At 38.6% G+C, this 20,503-nt stretch overlaps 1 protein-coding gene across 1 annotated transcript in view; it reads left to right on the forward strand.

The window, feature by feature from the left end:
* Window positions 1–20,503, forward strand: part of LOC126475099 (protein kinase C-binding protein NELL1-like) — a 980,737-nt gene that overhangs the window by 725,402 nt on the left and 234,832 nt on the right. The window contains exon 8 of the mRNA XM_050102677.1: window positions 169–360. Within this exon, the coding sequence (XP_049958634.1) occupies window positions 169–360 (192 nt within the window). The remainder of the gene's footprint in view (window positions 1–168; window positions 361–20,503) is intronic.

The following is a 20,503-nucleotide window of genomic DNA, read 5'->3' on the forward strand; positions in this document are numbered from 1 at the left end:
CCATGGAATTCACAGTATTTGAACCACAGATCATGTCAATGTTATTCTATTTAATCTTTCAAGAGAAGGTATTGTCTCTGATATGTGTGATGTATTATGTTAACAACTTTGGTCAAATAAGAAAATTGTGTGTTGCTTTTTGCATTAAACATACTCTATGTGTTTCAGAACAGTGTCTCTTGAGAGGAGTGATGTACGATGATGGTGAATCAGTGAACCTACGCACTTGTGTGGACTGCCAGTGCCGGAATGGTTTCATGCATTGTGTACGCCGTGATCCAAACATCACATGTCCGCCACTTCCTTGCAGCCCACAGGAGCAGTTCTCTGTTCCTGAGGAATGCTGCAAATTCTGTCCTGGTACTTTTCTATCATATATCTTATATGAATCTCATAGAAATGTAGAGTAAAGAGTTTTGTATATCTTCTGCTTAAGTTTTTTGTGAGACCCGCATTCTTTTTGTTCAGAGTGAACATGGAAGTGATGTCAGAATGTAATGGGTTTTTAAGACACCTGTCCAACTATCCAGATTACTGTCTTGTTCATTTTTACTTGTCATTTGGATTCTGAAGAACTTCCTTAATGCTTTATACACTTATGTAGCACCCACTGTAAAATAGTTTGAATCTTAAACTCCATTGCTGATGCATCCCCTAACACATACATCCTAATAATAATTCTCAAAAACTGTAGGATCTTTAACTTTAACATTATTTGTTGTGTACCAGTTACTTTAATTTTATACATCTGTTTCATCACTTGTACACACCGTTAATGATAACATGTTTTGCTGCTTATGTGCTTTTTCGCTGTATATTAATGTAACATACTCTTTATCACAGTCCATTAACAATGTAAGCTTACTTGTTTGTGTAAATCCATTTGTTAGTAGAATCATTTTTAGTTAAAGTTTACAAGACTACGAAAGTATGGAAGGGTAAGAAGTACAGATCAGTTTCCATATTTTACCGACTATAAGATGCACTTTTTGCTTCAAAAAGTTGCCTCTAGACTTCAGGCACATCTTATACTCTAGAGTAATATAAAAATGTCCAATATTTTATTTAAAATTCCTGACAGACTTAAAAATGCCCATATATTCAATGCTGTGGGAAAAATATCTCTATTTGGCAGCAGCAATGCACCAATGCAATGAATATGAGTTGCGAAGATTCACAAGCTTGCTAACACTATCTCCCTCCCACCCTGCCATCACAAACCCAGAACACTGTATAGGCTATGATGCATCATTACAGTCTAGTGCCAGTGAGCTTGAATTGAAAGTGATTTGTGTTATCGATAAAAGTACAAAATTTTTGTTTGAAGGTAGTTTCATAATGGAAAAAATAAACGGTATTCATATGATGTGGGTTATAAATTGAAAGTAATAGCATATACAGAAGAAAACAGACCAACTGAGCAACATTTTGGCCCTCTACCAAAACAAAAATCCATTCATGATTGTCAGGCTAGTAAAAAAGAACTGAAAAAATGAGGAAGACTAGGTGTCCAAATAGAGGACTGAAAGCAAAATGGTGAAAAGTAAAAGACGACATATTGAAATGGATTCAAGGACACTGTCAAAATGGCATTGCAATTAGAACAAAAATGATTCAAATACAGTACATGCTCATCAGCTAGTGCTACAGTGGAATGTGAGAGACTTAAGGGTGGAATTGGTTGGTGCTACAGGTTTATAAAGTGTCATGAACTTAGCATGCGAACCAAAACTAAAATAGCTCAGTAAATGCCACAAGAATATGAACAGAAAATGTTATCTTTGCATCACTCTCTATTATTCAACATAGAAAGTGGCCCAGTGTGGAAATAAGGCGAATGTGAATATGGACAAAACTCCTCTGACATTTGATGTGCCGAATAACAGAACTGTTGCCATGAAAAGTGCTAGAACTGTAGCTACAAAAATAAATGGACATGGAAAAATGCATTACACTGTTGTCCTTTCATGTTGTGCTGACAGTACTAAACTTAATCCAATGTGATCATTTTCAAGCACCAAACAATGCCAAAATCTTCTGAAATACCACTAGGTGTTGTTCATGTACATGACTAGAGCTGGATGGACAGAACTGGTTTGAAATTCTGGATTAACAGATAGTGGGAAATTGTGTGCTAGATCAATTTGGTAGTCATCTGAAGAATTATGTGAAAGAGAAATTGAGACAGGGACATGCAGAGCTTTCTGTTATTCTGGGAGAACCTACTTCACAATTGTAGCCTCTTGATGACTCAATAAATAAATCATTTAAAGTGTATATGAGAAAGGAAGCTTTAAAACAACCTACAGTCAAACAAGTGTGTCAGTGGATAAAACAGTCATGGTCTAGTGTGAGAGAAAACATTATTGTTAAATCGTTCATGATGTGCGGCATAAGAAACGCCCTTGATGGCAGTGAAGGCTATCTCATATATGAAGAGGACAACAATGTCAATGAAAAGGAAGAAGAAGAAGAAAGTTCAGATGATGATTTTCAGGGATTTTAAAGGTCTTAATGGTTTTATAAACTAAGAATTTTTTTAGTCTGGCTTTGTAATCTAATGATAAAAATGGTAGAAATGTTATTTATAAAAAAATTGCTTAAAAATTATTTTCTACTTTCTCAGGTTGGCAGCTTCTGTTGACAATTTTTCTGTGTTTGAAAATTAAATTTGGGCTTTTTTAAACTCCATTTCTGCAAAACAACATGTATTTCCTTTTTATTTACCCGCACATTTTGATACCTATGTGTCATCTTCTGTGGGTCTTGATTTATTTCTGTAAAATATCACACAAATTTCATGATTGTTTTTCTGTTTTATGCCTAAAAACTATAACATGTGCCTTTTGTTTTAATTGGTCTTGTTTGCTTATTTGGAATTACATTACTTATGGAAATGGAATTTTACAGCTCAGCATGTTCTTATGCCTTTTTATTATTTTGACAGCATGTTATCTGCAAATTAGTTGTGAAGAAATTTGCTTCTTTTTGAAATACTTTATTGTGAGTAGTGGTTGTATATGTCATTATATTTATATTTCCTGTCCAGTTGTGCATATCTGGGGGGTTTTCCTGCTCTGTAGCTACTGTATACACTGTTTTCCACTCCTCCTTTTATATTTCACACTCACCTTTTTTAGTTGTTCATTGTTTTGTTTCTGTTCAATGTGGTTGTGATTTTGAATGTTTGGTGAAAACTATTGTGGTGTGCCTGCTGGGAAGAATTTATATTGTGTGTGTCTCTGTGTGTGTAATGAGTGAACAAGAGAGCTAGAAAAGGCAGGGGGGATTGAGAACACAGTGTTATATTTTCATTCAAGACTTTCTTTACTTGTAGCACTGCTTTTTGTATGTGGTAGTGCTCCTCTATTTTGAGTTTTTGAAAGAGACTGTTGCTTTTTTCAAGGGTATTGAGATCAGTCTCAATGTCATTTGGGTGCTGGTTTTCATGTATGAGATGATCTGCAAAAGTGGAGTGTGTACTATCATGTTTTACATCTCCAAGATGTTCAGAATATCTCATTCTAAAATTGTGCATATTTGACCTATTTAGTGGATTCCCTCGAATTACATGTTAACTGATAGATTCCAGCTTTGGAGAATTTGTCTGTGAAGGTGTTCTCAGTTTTTAGATTTTTCTGTGCTGTGTTGTTTGTAGTCCTTGTTTCTTCAGAATGTTCCCTACCATGCAGACATTTTTTATCAATTCAGTTCAGTCTCTTTATTCATCCATTAACAATATACATTGTATGGATGTAGTCAATTACAGCCTAATTTCTTATATTTAATTTGTTACCAAAACTTGGATAATAAATATAAATACACTCCTGGAAATGGAAATAAGAACACCGTGAATTCATTCTCCCAGGAAGGGGAAACTTTATTGACACATTCCTGGGGTCAGATACATCACATGATCACACTCACAGAACCACAGGCACATAGACACAGGCAACAGAGCATGCACAATGTCGGCACTAGTACAGTGAATATCCACCTTTCGCAGCAATGCAGGCTGCTATTCTCCCATGGAGACGATCGTAGAGATGCTGCATGTAGTCCTGTGAAACGGCTTGCCATGCCATTTCCACCTGGCGCCTCAGTTGGACCAGCGTTCGTGCTGGACGTGCAGACCGCGTGAGACGACGCTTCATCCAGTCCCAAACATGCTCAATGGGGGACAGATCCGGAGATCTTGCTGGCCAGGGTAGTTGACTTACACCTACTAGAGCACGTTGGGTGGCACGGGATACATGCGGACGTGCATTGTCCTGTTGGAACAGCAAGTTCCCTTGCCGGTCTAGGAATGGTAGAACGATGGGTTCGATGATGGTTTGGATGTACCGTGCACTATTCAGTGTCCCCTCGACGATCACCAGTGGTGTACGGCCAGTGTAGGAGATCGCTCCCCACACCATGATGCCGGGTGTTGGCCCTGTGTGCCTCGGTCGTATGCAATCCTGATTGTGGCGCTCACCTGCACGGCGCCAAACACGCATACGACCATAATTGGCACCAAGGCAGAAGCGACTCTCATCGCTGAAGACGACACGTCTCCATTCGTCCCTCAATTCACGCCTGTCGCGACACCACTGGAGGCGGGCTGCACGATGTTGGGGCGTGAGCGGAAGACGGCCTAACGGTGTGCGGGACCGTAGCCCAGCTTCATGGAGACAGTTGCGAATGGTCCTCGCCGATACCCCAGGAGCAACAGTGTCCCTAATTTGCTGGGAAGTGGCGGTGCGGTCCCCTACGGCACTGCGTAGGATCCTACGGTCTTGGCGTGCATCCGTGCGTCGCTGCGGTCCGGTCCCAGGTCGACGGGCACATGCACCTTCCGCCGACCACTGGCGACAACATCGATGTACTGTGGAGACCTCAGGCCCCACGTGTTGAGCAATTCGGCGGTACGTCCACCCGGCCTCCCGCATGCCCACTATACGCCCGCGCTCAAAGTCCGTCAACTGCACATACGGTTCACGTCCACGCTGTCGCGGCATGCTACCAGTGTTAAAGACTGCGATGGAGCTCCGTATGCCACGGCAAACTGGCTGACACTGACGGCGGCGGTGCACAAATGCTGCGCAGCTAGCGCCATTCGACGGCCAACACCGCGGTTCCTGGTGTGTCCGCTGTGCCGTGCGTGTGATCATTGCTTGTACAGCCCTCTCGCAATGTCCGGAGCAAGTATGGTGGGTCTGACACACCGGTGTCAATGTGTTCTTTTTTCCATTTCCAGGAGTGTATTTCATGTTGTATGTTAGTATGTGTCACTGTGTTCTTTGTGAGATGTTACTGGTTCCCTGTGTTTGCTATGTGTTGGTATTCCTGGCTCTTTGTTCTGGCTGTAATTGATTCATGATATGTGCTTTCTTAATTTGTCTTTTATTTTGTTTTTAAGTGTATTATTTGTGTGTTGTACCCACTCTCTTTGGCTATCTGATGTATTGTGTTTAGACACAAGGGAACGTAACAAATGAACACATAAGTGAAATTTAAGCCATGCCAAAGATTATATCAGAATAGAACTACTGCACTTTGAACAAGGAGTTCTATTTACAAAAAGAAGGCCTAACAATGGGCTCACCTATCAATGGCCAACATGCAAACATATTTTTGAACCACATTGAAAACAAAATGTTTAATGAAACTAACATCCAGAACAATACAAGATTACATGTTGGTACCATTAGGTGGATGACATCATTTGTTTTGTAAATGAATAGACACCCAAATAAAACAATTGCACAGTGATATAAACACAGTGTATCCAAAAATAAAATTCACCATTGAGAATGAAGTTGACATCATACTTTATTCCTTAGAGCCCAACATGCACAGAATCAACAACAAACATAATTTTGAAATATTTGGGGGATCTACAGCCACAAGGAGGACCATTCACAACCATTCCAATCACCCACTGACACACAAACTTTCAGGTTTCAGATATATGCTATACAGACTTAATAGAACTGCTCTGAACACACTCAGCTATACACCAGACAACTAGAGAGAATGAGTATAACACACAAACAATAAAACAACTGAACAACAAAATAAAAAAAAGCAAACTAAAAATGAATAAACCATTAATCAATTACCAGATGCAACAAAGAGCCAGGAAAAAAACACATGACAAACACAGGGAACAAGGAACAACTTACAAAGAACACAGCATATCATATACTAACATAGAGCAACAAATATGTCCAGATGTTGGGAACATTCTGAAGAAGCAAAGACTGTGGTACATTGCACTACTAGGGAATAGGGAAACAAATAGGAAGGAGTGGACTCCTTTTGTTATCACTCGTTTTATTTAACAATCATATAAACAAATTCCTTTAAAACTACAATATCTTGATCTGCTATCAATGTCTTTTATGAAACCAGGTCTATCTCATTTATACTAGAAAATTTTAAAACCACTAACAGTTATGCACCCGACGGCTTAAAATTAATCCACTATTTTATGTTGCTCTTCAGACAAAGTTTAATAAATACAATGAATACCCGAGTAAACATAATTAGCAACAGAATTAATTAGCAAGGAGTGATGCCAGGTTGCTCGAAGGCAGAACAAAAACTTAACTTAGAGAAACCAAGGTGGAAGGCAGAAGCTGGCAGTTCGTACAAGACCCACTTCTTGAGCTTTGACCAGGAGTCACCTCCTGCAACCCAGGATTTCACAGCCCTGGGTACCTGTAGGTGGAAAGGCAGTGCTTACTCCAAAACACCATCCAGCCAGCTGTAACATTTAACAAGCGCACAGAACAGGCCCACAGGGACAATGTAAACAACCACCAAAAGATAATAAATAACAGGTCAAATTATTCAGCAATAAAACGGCACACTACCTTCTTTAAGATCAAGTACATTATGTTTCGATTAACATTTCTAAGCATTTCTCCTCCAGAATGATGACTATGCAGACACAGCTAATCGACTTCCAAATGTAAATACACTGTACAAAGGTCTTATCACTTAGCTGAAAGATGAAGGCACAAAATCAGTTTTAACAAGTATATGCATCTATTTTCAACGAAAACTACTGAATCTTGGATTAATTGTGGCGCATACACATTTGATGGCAATAAATGAATTACACACCTTGCTAGATAAATGATTCCTACATACAACGCTTTTACATGGCGCATCACTCTGAACATCTTCAGAACTTACACTTGATAGTGGATCCAAAGAATGCATTCACACCACAGGAAGTTTATTATGGCATAAGCCAAATAAACATGTTTGATATATTTTAAAGCACTACAGCAATGCTGACAAATCTGCAGTCACATATCATGGACAAATTCACTTAACTTTTTGCTGGACGTCCGATACGGCTTGCGTTGGGTACAGCAGGTGGCAATAAGGCAGCAGACAACCATAGACAGCCGTGTCCAGAACTAGCAGCACACAACCCAAGGCAGCAACAAGCCTTCTCACAGGTGACAGGAAAGGCTCTCCACCAAGCTACCCCATACACATGGTCGGTTCCCACTCCACCACAACCACACTCTGGCCTCAGGTAACATCAAATGCTAACTGTCATGTTCTTTGTGAGAGCCTCCAGTTAACTCCTCTAGCAAAGATAAGGCAGGCAAGACTCAGTACTTATCACAAGCAAAGGTAAGAGTGTGAAGGCAAGATACTTGCAAATACGATGGCGCGCTAGTAAAACGCCACAGCTCGGACTACAAACAACACAATATAGAAAAACCTAAAAACTGAGAACACCTCGACAGACACATTCTCCCAAGCTGGAATCTACTGATTGACCTGAAATTCATGGCAATCCATCTAAACAGGCCAAATATGCAGAATTTTGAAACTAAACATCCTTGTAAATAACTTTTGTAAATAATCTCATACAAGAAAACCAGCATCCAAACAACACTGAGACTGATCTCAATATCCTTGGACAAAGAAATAGTCTCTATAAAAAATTCACAGTAGAGGAGAACTACTACATACAAAAAACTGTGCTATAAGTATAGAAAGTCTTGAACGAAAATACAACACCGTGTAATAAAACACTGCTTATAACAATCAATGAATTACAGAAAGATGGTTCCCCATAGAAAACATAGTACTCAAGTATCTAAAACCATTTGCTTCTCACTTCCTCTCCCCCCTTTTTTCCTTTTTATAGCTATCTCTCTCTCTCTCTCTCTCTCTCTCTCTCTCTCTCTCCCCCTCTCCCTCTCCCCCCCCCCCCCACCCCCCGCCCCCCAATTAGAATGCACAACTGGACAGAAAATATAAGTAAAGTGTCACACACAACCACTAATAACAAAAAAGTATTTAAAAATATGCAAATTTCTTCAAAACTCCTTGGAAGATACCTGGCTGTCAAAATGATAAATAGGCAAAATACAAACTGACCTGTAAAAATCTATTTCCACAAATTATGTAATTACAGGTGAGCAGTCACATCAGATGAAAATCATATGAAAATATTACAGTCCTTAGCTCTAAAATAGAGTAACCATCACTAACTTTATATGATATTTTACAGAAACTGATTGAGTTCCACGGAAGATGACACATAGGTGTCAAAATGTGTCTGGGAAAATAAAAAAGGAATATATATTGTTTTGCATGAAGCAGAGTTTTAAAAAAGTCCAAGTTCTGTTAGTTTTTATTAAGAGATAAACAAGTGGAGAAGAGCTCCTTTATGTTTCCAGAATGAGATTTTCACTCTGCAGCGGAGTGTGCGCAGGAGAGCTTCTGTAAAGTTTGGAAGGTAGGGGACGAGGTACTGGCAGAAGTAAAGCTGTGAGTACCGGGTGTGAGTCGTGCTTCGGTAGCTCAGTTGGTAGAGCACTTGCCCGCGAAAGGCAAAGGTCCCGAGTTCGAGTCTCGGTCGGGCACACAGTTTTAATCTGCCAGGAAGTTTCAGCTCCTTTATGTGTTGCATTCACTCAGTTTCTATGATGTGATTGGATTATCTTTGACTTTATTTAAAGAGACAATCAAAATGTTGTTATAGTGTTACTCTTTTACTGATTTGATGGTGTAAATATGCAGTTTTTCTTTTAGTAAATGTAATGTGTGTAATAAGACAGTTTTACTCCACTTTGACAGTTTTATTACAAGAAGATTCAGAGTAGTCAATCAGTTTCTCTGAAAATCTTGTTGGAGCTTCTGTAGCACTCAACCTGGAAATTAATTTATCCTTTCTTTTTCATACATTTCATTTTACAATCGCTTGTTCTTAATCACTTGATTGTTGCAGGCTTGCTCACTGGTTGCCATGTTGTGTGCTTGCTCATTATCAAATAATCTGGCTGTCTGAACTGAGTGCAGTGCATTTAAGCTGCTATGTGGCACTGATGTACCCCTACAGCCTGCTTTGCCCCATGTTGAATATTTTTAGAGAGATTGCACTGCTTCCTTTTAATCTTTTGTAATAAGCTGTTGAGATATTTGAAACTCTCCACTTTGCTGTCATTTCCCATCAATTGTTTTCCCATTTGTGACTTTCTCTTTCTTCCTGCTCATGATCAACATTTCACATTTCCTTATGCTAAATTTTGTACCATATTCTTGCACTAATCATTGCCATACATCCAATTGCTCTTGCACTTTCTCCTCCTTGTTTCCCCAAATTATCAAATCGTCTGCAAACACCATTACATTCATCTTTCCTTCACCAATTACTTGTGCCACTCTGGTCATTATCTTATCCATCACTACATTGAACTGCAATGGTGGAAGTGCACTTCCCCCTTCCAAACAGCTCATACTCCCATTGTACATTTATGTCATCCTCCATGTAGTCCACTTTTCTACTCCCTTTGTTCTTCAGGGGCTTCCATACTTCATTTCTACATATACTATGATATGCTTTTTCAGTGTTCAGGTAGGCTATCAGTAGATTATTTCATATTCATCCTGTAGCTTACAGCGAAAATTAGATTACTGTGGACCTTCCTACTCTGAACCCATGTTGTTCTTCTCTAACCCTTCCTTCTATTTTTGTCCAAATTCACATTTCTCAAACTTTCTAAAAGGTTTATTTATTTTATTGAGTTATTCATGTAAGGATCATCTCAGTGATACAGCAGTTGTCATGGTAATGCAAAGAAAATCAATAGCTCAAAATATATGCACAGAGTATCTAAGCGAGCTTTATGAAAACAGAACAGGTGGTCAGCAATGGTCTTTGAAGAAGGAACCATCCTGACATTTGCCTGAAATGTTTTAGAAAAACCAAAGGAAATCTAAAGAAGGATGGCTGGAAAAAAGCAATCTCCATCTTCCTGAATATGATGTCAGTATATTAACAGTTGCACTGCCTCATTGTTTGTTTCCTATCGGATAATATTCTTTGATTTACATACAATTTGTCTCAGATAACTTATAATATAAAACACAGTTCTGCTCTTAATCACTGCACATGCTAAGGATATCTGCTGGTGACTCCTGGACCATGAACATGGTGCTGTCCTGTTGTACTAACTCCTGTCTCGTAAACATTCAGCTATGCTCTTGCACATCTTCATGTCCTCCTCTCAATCACCTGGAAAACTGAGTCAGCATCCCCCCCCCCCCCCCCCCCCCAAATAATGAGAGAGTTATTGGACCCTAGAGAATGACAAGGTGTTACTAAGGTGCACTGGAGATCTTGACACACATTTTTCTTGAAAAAGCATTACATTACTCTGATGTGACAAGGTGTTGTAGTTCTGCTCTTACACTATTAACTACTACTTTGAGTCCTATAAGAAATCTCTGACTGTGTATTAAGCATTAGTTAAAAAGAATGTTTTTGTTGCCTTTTTAAACAGATGCATTTTGTTAATCTTTCTCATCTCCCTGGAAAATTTATTATACAATTTTATTCACTGATAGAAATGCTGTTTTGAGTTTTTTGTTTGTTTTTCCTTGGTAAATGGAAGTCCAAACTGGATCTTGTTCCATGATTTATCATAAAACTACTAAGAAAATCCTTAGTACTGTTTTCCTGATATGCACAACATAGTGGTAGATGTAATCATTTGATGCAGTAAAGAAACCCAGTTGAAAAATATTCTGTACCGTGAGCCTGACTGCTACTTCGAGTTATTATTCTTATGGCTCTTTTCTGAAGTTTAAAAATTGTGTCTGTGTTTTGTGCCTTCAGACCCCAGAAGAAATCCCATAGCTAAGAATTGACTAACTTATTAGTCTATCTTTCAGGATTGGTTCAACTGTTTTCCAAGAGCCTGTAAATTTAAGGAAAAAGAACTGCCCTTGAACTATAGGACTGGGGAGTATGCATGGGTAGCCAAAATTGTGTTGACTCCTCATAATAAATGGGAAATCCTGGTTCAAGTCATAGTTTGGCACAAATTTTCATATGTCATTATTGGGTAATACATCTATACCCATGGTAGCTGATGCCATGGAATTTGTATTCAGTAAATAATTCGAAATAATATTTCATACAGATGCTGATTGTCACAGCATATGTAAGCTCAATTATTATGTTTGTTTATGGGGATTGTGTGCTGTGTATTCAAGCTGTCAGAAAAGAGATTGGAGCCTTGTCTACACCCACTTCTTTCCTATATTTTAATTTCTGTGTTGTCTTCCTGAATTCAAGCTTGATTGTGGGGACAACATCATTGTGCTTGCTGTGTAAGTCATTGTGGGTGATTTTCAGGAAATTTGGTTTTGTCTTGTCCACTATATCAAAGAAATAGTTTCTGAGGATTTTCTATTATCCTACTCCCAGCTTTGATTTGTATGTAATTATACTTGCATCTACCTTTTTCAGTTTTCATGTTTTACGACATCCCATACTACTTTGCTTTTATTTTCTGCAATATATTATTGTGTCATTCAATGGTTTTTTGCAGCAAGCAGTACCCTCCCATATATTTTTTATAGAATGGGAGTAATCTAGGAACTGGGGATTAGTGTAGTGCTTTTGTAAACAAATGGGAAAGTTAAGTGTCTGGGAGGATTTTCAAATCCTGCAATTATCCACCTACTTTACTTAGCTGCTGCTGTTGAAGTGACTAGTTTTGGCAATGTCTCCTCAAAAATTAATTTAAACAATGGACAGAATATAAATACTTCACAATTGTCTCTTGACAGTATCTGTAAGATTCAGTATGAGGCTGATCCTGAAATTATTGATACCCTAAAGGCAGTGTTTACCACTTGTGCCTTGCTAAAATTGCTCAAATTTTTAGAATGCTATTACTGATTTCACCCTCAACCCTCATGTTAATATTCATGGCTCCACATATTACCATGTTAATTTTGGGGGCTGAGACTCTTTCCAGAACTTCAATTACTTTGCCAGAAAAAGTGTCCACATTACCACCAGATGAGTGGAACACAAACAGATTGATTAACTTCTAATGGATGTCTAGTTCTGTTAGTTCAACAGCTGCCAATTCAAAATGTTTACCTGCACTATCTTCTGTAGCTTTAAAATGTGTGCTACCTCTGATACAAATACATGAATACATGATCCTGCACTCTTTAAGATAGTTCTACAGTAGCAACTTGCACCTCATGTGATGACAGCACTATATACTGTACTTCACCATCTCTACACCAGTGATCTAATGCATATCACTGTGCTATTCAAAGATTGTAATTTGACATCAAGCTAGTGTATGTTATAATCTTCATTACAACAGGGCCTGCAGCTTTGATGAATTTTTTAAAATGATTTTGTCATGCCTTCAAGCTAACATTTCCTTTATTTTTAATAGGCTGCACATTCTGATGATGAACAGAGAAGTCTCAGGAAATTTTTTAGGTGTGCACTTCCTATCTTTTGCAAAGATTTCTAAGTTGGAGATACTTTTAAGGCAGGGACTTAGCTGTCATGATTTATCCTAAGAGAGGTGTAGTCCTTCAACCTGTATATTCCTTGAGGATGTATTCAGAACTGAAAATTATATTTAGTATGTGGTACTCAAGTTTAGAAAAAAAAACTGTATCCATCTATTTGTTCATGGGGATTACATCGCTAGTATTGCCAGAGGTATGAGAGAAGATAACTGCAGTAGCCTAGACCTATCTTGAAGGGGAGGGAAAATGCCGAGGTAAAGAAAATAAGCCACTGAGCATCTGCTCTAGCTGGTAGCTCAGAAATGAAGAGAGAGACTTTTTGGCCACAGCTCCGAGAACCCTCAGTCTCTCATGTCAGGTGGCCCTGCAGCACAATTTGATTGGCAGATGGTTTTGCTGACAGTGATTCAGCCAACTCCAATGTGAACTATTTGATTATGTCATACTGGCCTCTTTGTAAAACTGAAGTAATAAAATTACTCATGTGCCAGGGCTGGGGCACCTTTTGTATCTCTTCCCCTCTCCTTGGCTTGCATAGACCACAGATGAATTTGACAATCCCAATGGGTGCTTAAATCTAAGGGTAACAATATTTTAATTTCATTTAACACTTCAGGTTGTAGTTTTGTTCAACAGTTCATATCTTGGAATGGGGCTGTAATTGTTGTGTCACTTTGCAGTGCCTACAGGCAGCACAGGACTGTGACAGCAGCAGCATTACAAAGGTAGTCAGAGATGATTTCAGAAACAGTGTTAAGGAGTACAAGCAAATGAAGCACTCTTACAGCAAAGATTAGGACATAATGCAAAAATAACCAATTCATGCTTACAGCTTTGTTTTTGAGATGAATAAAGGAATTAAATGATTGACTTTTAGTTTTATTAAAGGAAGTAATGGAATAGGGGCCACTTGACATTGAAGGGCCTACTTGTCAGACTGCAGTAAGTATTGTTTCAGAATGAAGTGAATACAAGGTGTCCAATGTTTTATAGTATCTGGGTAACCCCCAGGGTGGCACCAATTGGTTACCAACTTGACAATAATTCAAATTGAAGCCATGAACAGAGTTTTGAAACACAGCAATCTATTTTACCTGTGATCAGTAATAATGGATGCATTGAAAGTAAAATATGTTTTGATGTAATTTGAATCACTGATTATGTTCTTTAAGTGACTTTGTAATTATTTAACTGACCAAAGAAAAATTGTGAAACTGAAAATATGTTAATGTGTGGATGCACCAAGTCAACAACTTGATTAAATCTTTCTGAGCATCAATGAGAGTGATGTAGGAAATTAAATAGACATAACTCAGACACACAAAATGAGAACTGCAAAACATCTTGCTTCTCATTGCATTAATGTCTCTTATAGACAAAAAATAACTTTTAGAATAAACACCTGAAGAGTGACTCTTTGACTCAAATTTACTTGATCACAGAAGGAATGTAATTAAGTACAGTTAAACAGACTAGAAAGTTTGTAAAACAACTCTTGCCAATAAAACATTAAATGAACAAATAATCCAAATAATAAACTACTGTTGTTTGAAACAGTAACAATAGTAAGCACTTCATAAGAAAAATACAAAATAATAATGGTTTTAATTAAAGAAAACAATCCTAGATGAGATCACACATTTATGGTTCATGACAGTAGAAAAATAATTCTTCCCTAACTTCATCTTGTTACAGTCCACTGTAGTTAGGCCAAGACACGTCAACAGTTGGAGTGGCTATATGCATTCTACTATGTAACTTGCATTTAAAATGGCTGTCATGCTCAGTATCAGAACTGTAAGCTGGGCAGAAGTCACTGCAGGAACAGTTATGTTAAATAAAATATGCTAAAGGCCATAGTACGGTGGCATCTCGATCTAATGAGATTCATTGGTTCTCCTGTGCCATCAACTATTCCAAGGAATTGAACAATTCCATATTGTTAGTATCCAAAAGACATTAGATGGGATGTAGATTGAGAGAGTGGTTAAATTGTGGAATGAATATCAGGAATGGTTCGATAGCGGCATTCAGAGTTTTTTTCAATTGTGCAGGGAATTAATATTCTAGGATAAAGGAATGGAATGCCTGAATAGAAGTTCATTGTTATCTAACATTCCTTGGTATGTGTGTGAAGTGGAACACACAACTGGAACCAGAATGGGGTATGGCATTGCATATAAGCAGAATAAAGGTCATATAACTCGACTGTCTGTTGGCCAGTGAAATTTGTTGCTTATGAGAGAAATGGTCTGCAGTATGTTTCACAGGAAAACGGAGTCTATAAATGCTGAATTGTGTCACTCATATCTAAGCAAGTAAAGACACTGGATTGCATTGCTGATGTCTACTTGGAGACTGGGCATGTGGAGCAAAGCTGGGTTGCACTTATTCGATGGCAGTTGAACAATACGTGATTCAGAGTGGTGGAGAGTGGGGTCTTATTTCTGCAGATTGTTTCAAAATAATGCAGTAACATTTCCATGATATTGGCTTGTGATCTGAAATTTTGTAATGAAAGCTTTCAAATTTTGTAAGCTTTGAACATATGAGGTGTGTGAGAGAAGTAATAAGACTGAGTTTTTATCTATCAAAGTCTCTACTCTTTTCAAATGACAATATTCTGCCCTTCAAAGTTGTTCCCTTCAGCAGCTACAAGCCAGGACCAGCACTGAAAGGCTCTAACTGGTAGGTTCTTTAACATGTTGGTCACATCCTATTCAATGTTCTCTCAAGTCCAAAAATGACATCCTTCTAAGGCATTTTTCAATACTGGGAAAAGAAAAAAGTCACAAGGACTCACATCAAGTGAACGGGTGGGCTGTGGAACAATAGGGATACCTTTTGAGGTCAAAAATTCTGTAATGGAATTGCCTTTGTGAAATGAGGTGTTGGCATAATGCAACATCCATTTGTTTGCAATGACTGGCCTCACTCAATTCACCCTTTTCCTGAATCTTTTTCAGTGACACCTTTGTAAGACACTTGGTTGACAGTTTGTCCAGGAGGAACACATTATTTATGCATGGTATCCCTACCATCCAAAAAGCAAACATTTTTATCAATTTTTGAACTTAAAGGTCACCCTGAGTGAGGTTCATCTTCAGCGTGTTCTTGGCATTCCGAAAATGATTTGAATCATTGAAAAACTTGTTCCCCATAGGTGTGTTTCAGCTTTTGAAAGGTTGCACTCACAGATTCCCCAAGTTTAGCACAAGACTTAATGGCTTACTGTTGCTCTAAGTTGTGCTGTTCATTTTTTGTGACACAACAAAAACACAACTTCACTGATGATGCTCTCAAAAATTACATGATCATTGTAAGGAGCTAAAATCGAGCTGATTATCTGGATTGGATGAGCACATTGGTCTCACAAGTACAACAACACAGAGTTGCCGGATTGCTCACGGTGACAAACGTATGACAAATCATTCAATAGTAGAGGCAGGTAATAAAATTGGGGAATAATTAAAAGTGCAAAACAAGGTTGGAAAGGGTATACAGCTTTATTTCAGTATAATGGGGAATTGTAACATAAAGAGGTAAAAGTTATGATGCATTGGGAGCACTGGCGCTACTTGTCAAGGTACAACCACATTAGAACACAGAGAGGCATGCAGCAGAGAAAAAGTGACAGCTACATAGCTCATGTCATGTAACTGAGGCCAGATGTCCATAACAAACTGGCTGTTGCACATACCAACAATCCATTGGGGAAGAAGTTCTAGTCAGTGAATACTAATATGAAAGTAGCATGCTTAAAAACCTATAGGATACAGAGGAGAATGATACAAATTCATCAGCTAAGCAAAGTGTTCTAGTTAATCAGGGCCTGATGAGGCAAAAATACACAGCACAATCATCAAATTGGCTAAACAATAGGTTTACATAGACAACATCAACACTATCTCCCACCTAAGACTTAAAATCATTCTTAATCCCTACATCATAATTTATACGGAGGGACAGAACATAAATTATAACAACAAGAATTCATCAGTTGGTGTGTTTCAATGCACATTGGCTTCTGTGTCAAATGGATCTGTCTGAGTTTTACTGGAAGTTGTTTCTTTTCTTCAAAAAAAGTTGCCGATTCAACAAGAATGGAGTACGATACTTCCTCATATGCCTTACATGGGTGTTAAGTTTCATTTCAATTCCTGTATTTATAGATGATGTAACTGAATTGGAATTTCATGTAAATCATTATTTTGGGTTGTTTGTTTTCTTGGTATGCTGTTTACTTCATTAGTATTTATGTCATGCACTTTTGCAACTGTGATATTCTGGGGAATTTTAACATCTCTGCTTTCAAAATCATGTTTGCTCGTCGGAAAAAATGTACACTCCTCTGTCATACTCATCCTGCTAAACTGCACTTCGCATGTATCTATTACCATCTGTTAATGGATCCTCTAAGAAAATATCTCCATTTAAAAATACTTTCTTCACCTCTATTGAAACAGTTTTTCTGGTACCATCTAATATTTTCTCATTTTTGTTTAACTTGAATGCTGTGGTATGTGGTTTAATGGGTTGTCATTCTGAGCTCCCTCATATCCTTATGGCAGGAATACTGCCAAAATGGTGGATATCTCCCCCAATTTGGACTTCTTGTGCTTAGAAGTTAACTATGCTTTGAAAATGGTACAGGAAATCATTATCTAAAGTGCCATCAAAATTATGGTCATGCTTCCAAGTCACTTCAAAAGTAATTGGTTCTTCTTTTTGTCTATTTCCAGTTCTACATTTTGCAAAACTATTGGGCACATTACCTTTTTCAAATCCACTCAGTCTACAACACAACAGTTTCAATTCTCAACCAAAAGTAGATTTAACAAACAAAGCACTTATTTGTGTGCTTGTATCAACAATAAAAATATACTATCTACTCTTAATTTTACCTTGAAAAGTTAAGTTTGCCACCTGGGTGAGTCCTCTTACTGGATTTTCTTCATGGAAGGGGTCAAGGAGCAGTGGCAGGACTGTTCCCATTCCTGCATCCCATATCTGTGTTCCTTCGAGCCCTTTGGTAACCTATTAGCTGAGCAATGCTGTCCCCTCGTGTCTGATCTTTCTACAGTAGTGCTAAACACTAAGGAGCCTTGTGATCTGGATGCTTGCAATGAGTACAGTACACATCTGCAATGAATACACATCTAGTGAGGTTTACCCTAGTGGAAGACTGAATAAACTGCTGGGACTCTTCACCCGGAAATGTGAGTTGTAAGTCTCCTTAGTGTGTTTGGTGAAGCACATTTCACCTCAGGACCTATCTGTGGATCAGCCTCATGAAGGAATACATCTACACAGAGAACTTCTGCTTTGCTGAGTAGTACCTCATCCCTTTCATTCTTTTTCCCGTAGTTTATATGTACTGCACGCCACAGCTCGTATTCTGTGAGCTAAATTCTCTAAGTTCTCCATGGAATTCTGGTGTGGGGTGAAAAGTTTGTCTCTGTAATAGCTAATGCTGTGCTTATCTCTGTATCTATCCATTAGCCCTTTTGCAAGGGCATCAAGTGCCTCGGTGTTTCTCAGCAATTCCATGGAATTCACATAAGCATGTGCCTCTTCTTGTAGTTTAAGTTTGGCGACACCTACCAACAATTCATGGCTCCATGCAGACAGTCTCCCTGTATCCATAAAATTTTGTTTGGAAGTGTGGACATATTTGCTTGGTTTATCCACAATAGTGAGAACCGGTGAACCCAATGCAACATAAATTACAGGCTAGGATGGAACCAGCTGTGGGAACACCTAAAACGGGAAAGCAAAGCCAGCTGTATGCACAGTGATGCTTTGCGGTACTCCATTTACTATTACTTCTTTAAGGCACCTTTGCATGTGTTCTTTCCAAACAAAGTTGATCTTACATTTCTTGATAAATCTCTCGCTGTCCCTCCAATCTAGTGGTGGGCATACCTTTAAACTACTCACATCAAAACAAATAAAAAGTTTTCAGCAGCAGCTCTCAGTGACCTCTCTGGCAACATCAGACCAAACAGCATCTTTTCCCCAAAAGCAAAGCTTGTGTCATATCTTTGTTGACCAATGAATGGCATGGCAGCATCAAGGAGTGACACAGCAGTGACTCCACACTTCGGGCTGGTGCTGGGTCCTTGTACCCACAACATGGACTTGTGCAAGGGTGGCAGAGGTGTTGGCAGTGTTGGATGGCCTAAGGCATAGCTTCAACAGTGGTGACGTTGGTGATGGCAGCTCTGGGTAGACTGTGGCAGGCAGCTCGGACTGACTGTGCCATACACACGTCCGATGAGTCATACCATGGAGCCAGATAGTCCTGAACAAAAGTTTCAAGCATCCAATCATGGCTTAGTAATTTTTATGCAGCATCTGAAAGTGAAAACAGCATGCATTTGGCATCCTGATTCTGATGCCAGTTTGTACATCCCTTTGGAGATGTAGTCAGGATTGGAAAGTGTTGTGGGCTTGTAATTAATATATGGTACTCAAGCTTAGAAAAAGGAACTTCCCAGTTCATTTTCTCATGGCAAATATGTGGTAAGGATTGCCAGGGAGACAAGAGAAGATAACTCCAGTAGCCCCAGGCCCATCTCAGAGGGAAAGGGAAAATGCCAAGGTAAAGAAACTAAACCATTTAATGTCTGCTCTAAGTGACCCCTAGGAGCAGAGGAGAGAGATTTTTCAACCATGACTCCAAGAGCCCTCAGTCTCAGTCTCAGTCTCAGTCTCAGTCTCAGCTCTCAGTCTCACAAGTCAGATGATTTGCCTGGCAGGGTGGCTTTGCTGAGAACAATTCAGCATATTCTGGCATGAATCAGTCGACTGTTGTGGTACCAGTGGAAAGATGACAGATGAAAAGGTAGTGTCTTTGTAGAATTTAAATAATATAAATTACTTTCATTCTGGGCCTGGATAATCTCTCCAATACCCATAATATCTGGTATTTGACATATGTGGCCCACACTCGCCTGATGTACTATCACAAATTTACACTACAAACCACCTTTCCCAATCCTGTTGACGTTCAGTTCATACCTAGTGGAGCCACATCTCCTGATAGTCTCCACTGGCACCAATGCAGTGCACTTATCAATACCTGATCATCTTTGGTGAAATATTTGCACAAGGAACCTAAAATCTCAGTCACCTGATCCAGCCCAGCACCCAGCTTTGAAAATGCTGGTGATCTGAAACTTGTTTTATTCTTTTAGATTGCTTATGAAAAAAACACTTTTAAGATCTCAAATGAAACAACAAGCCTACTGTTACCAGTCCCTATTTATTTATATCCACTATGTGTTTTAAAGATTTTAATCTCCAACATCAGATGGAGTTATGTATTAATATGAAGTGCGTGTTGTGTTTGACTTTTGGGTAAACTGTGGCACTGCCTAGTAGAGAAATGAAACACTATTTCAGAACATGGCTCTATGGATGTTTCTGACTAAAAACTAAATGTAAACTTTTTCAATAAATCACTTGATTGCATAAATGAGTATGAAGTTTAAGCTTTATAAACTTTGACAGAAAAGGATTTGTGTATCACCTGAAATATTTACTCTAACATATGCATTCATCAATTTGGCCAAAGACCTCCACAAGGCTAAGACTTATTCTGAAATAATGGTTTTCTTTATAGCCTAGTAGTTTCTAGGCATCATCTTTGTTTTTAAAGCATGACATTTTATATGTGATGTATTACAACAAA

The sequence above is a fragment of the Schistocerca serialis genome, chromosome 4 (genome assembly GCF_023864345.2).
Source record: "Schistocerca serialis cubense isolate TAMUIC-IGC-003099 chromosome 4, iqSchSeri2.2, whole genome shotgun sequence".
Lineage (NCBI taxonomy): Eukaryota > Metazoa > Arthropoda > Insecta > Orthoptera > Acrididae > Schistocerca > Schistocerca serialis.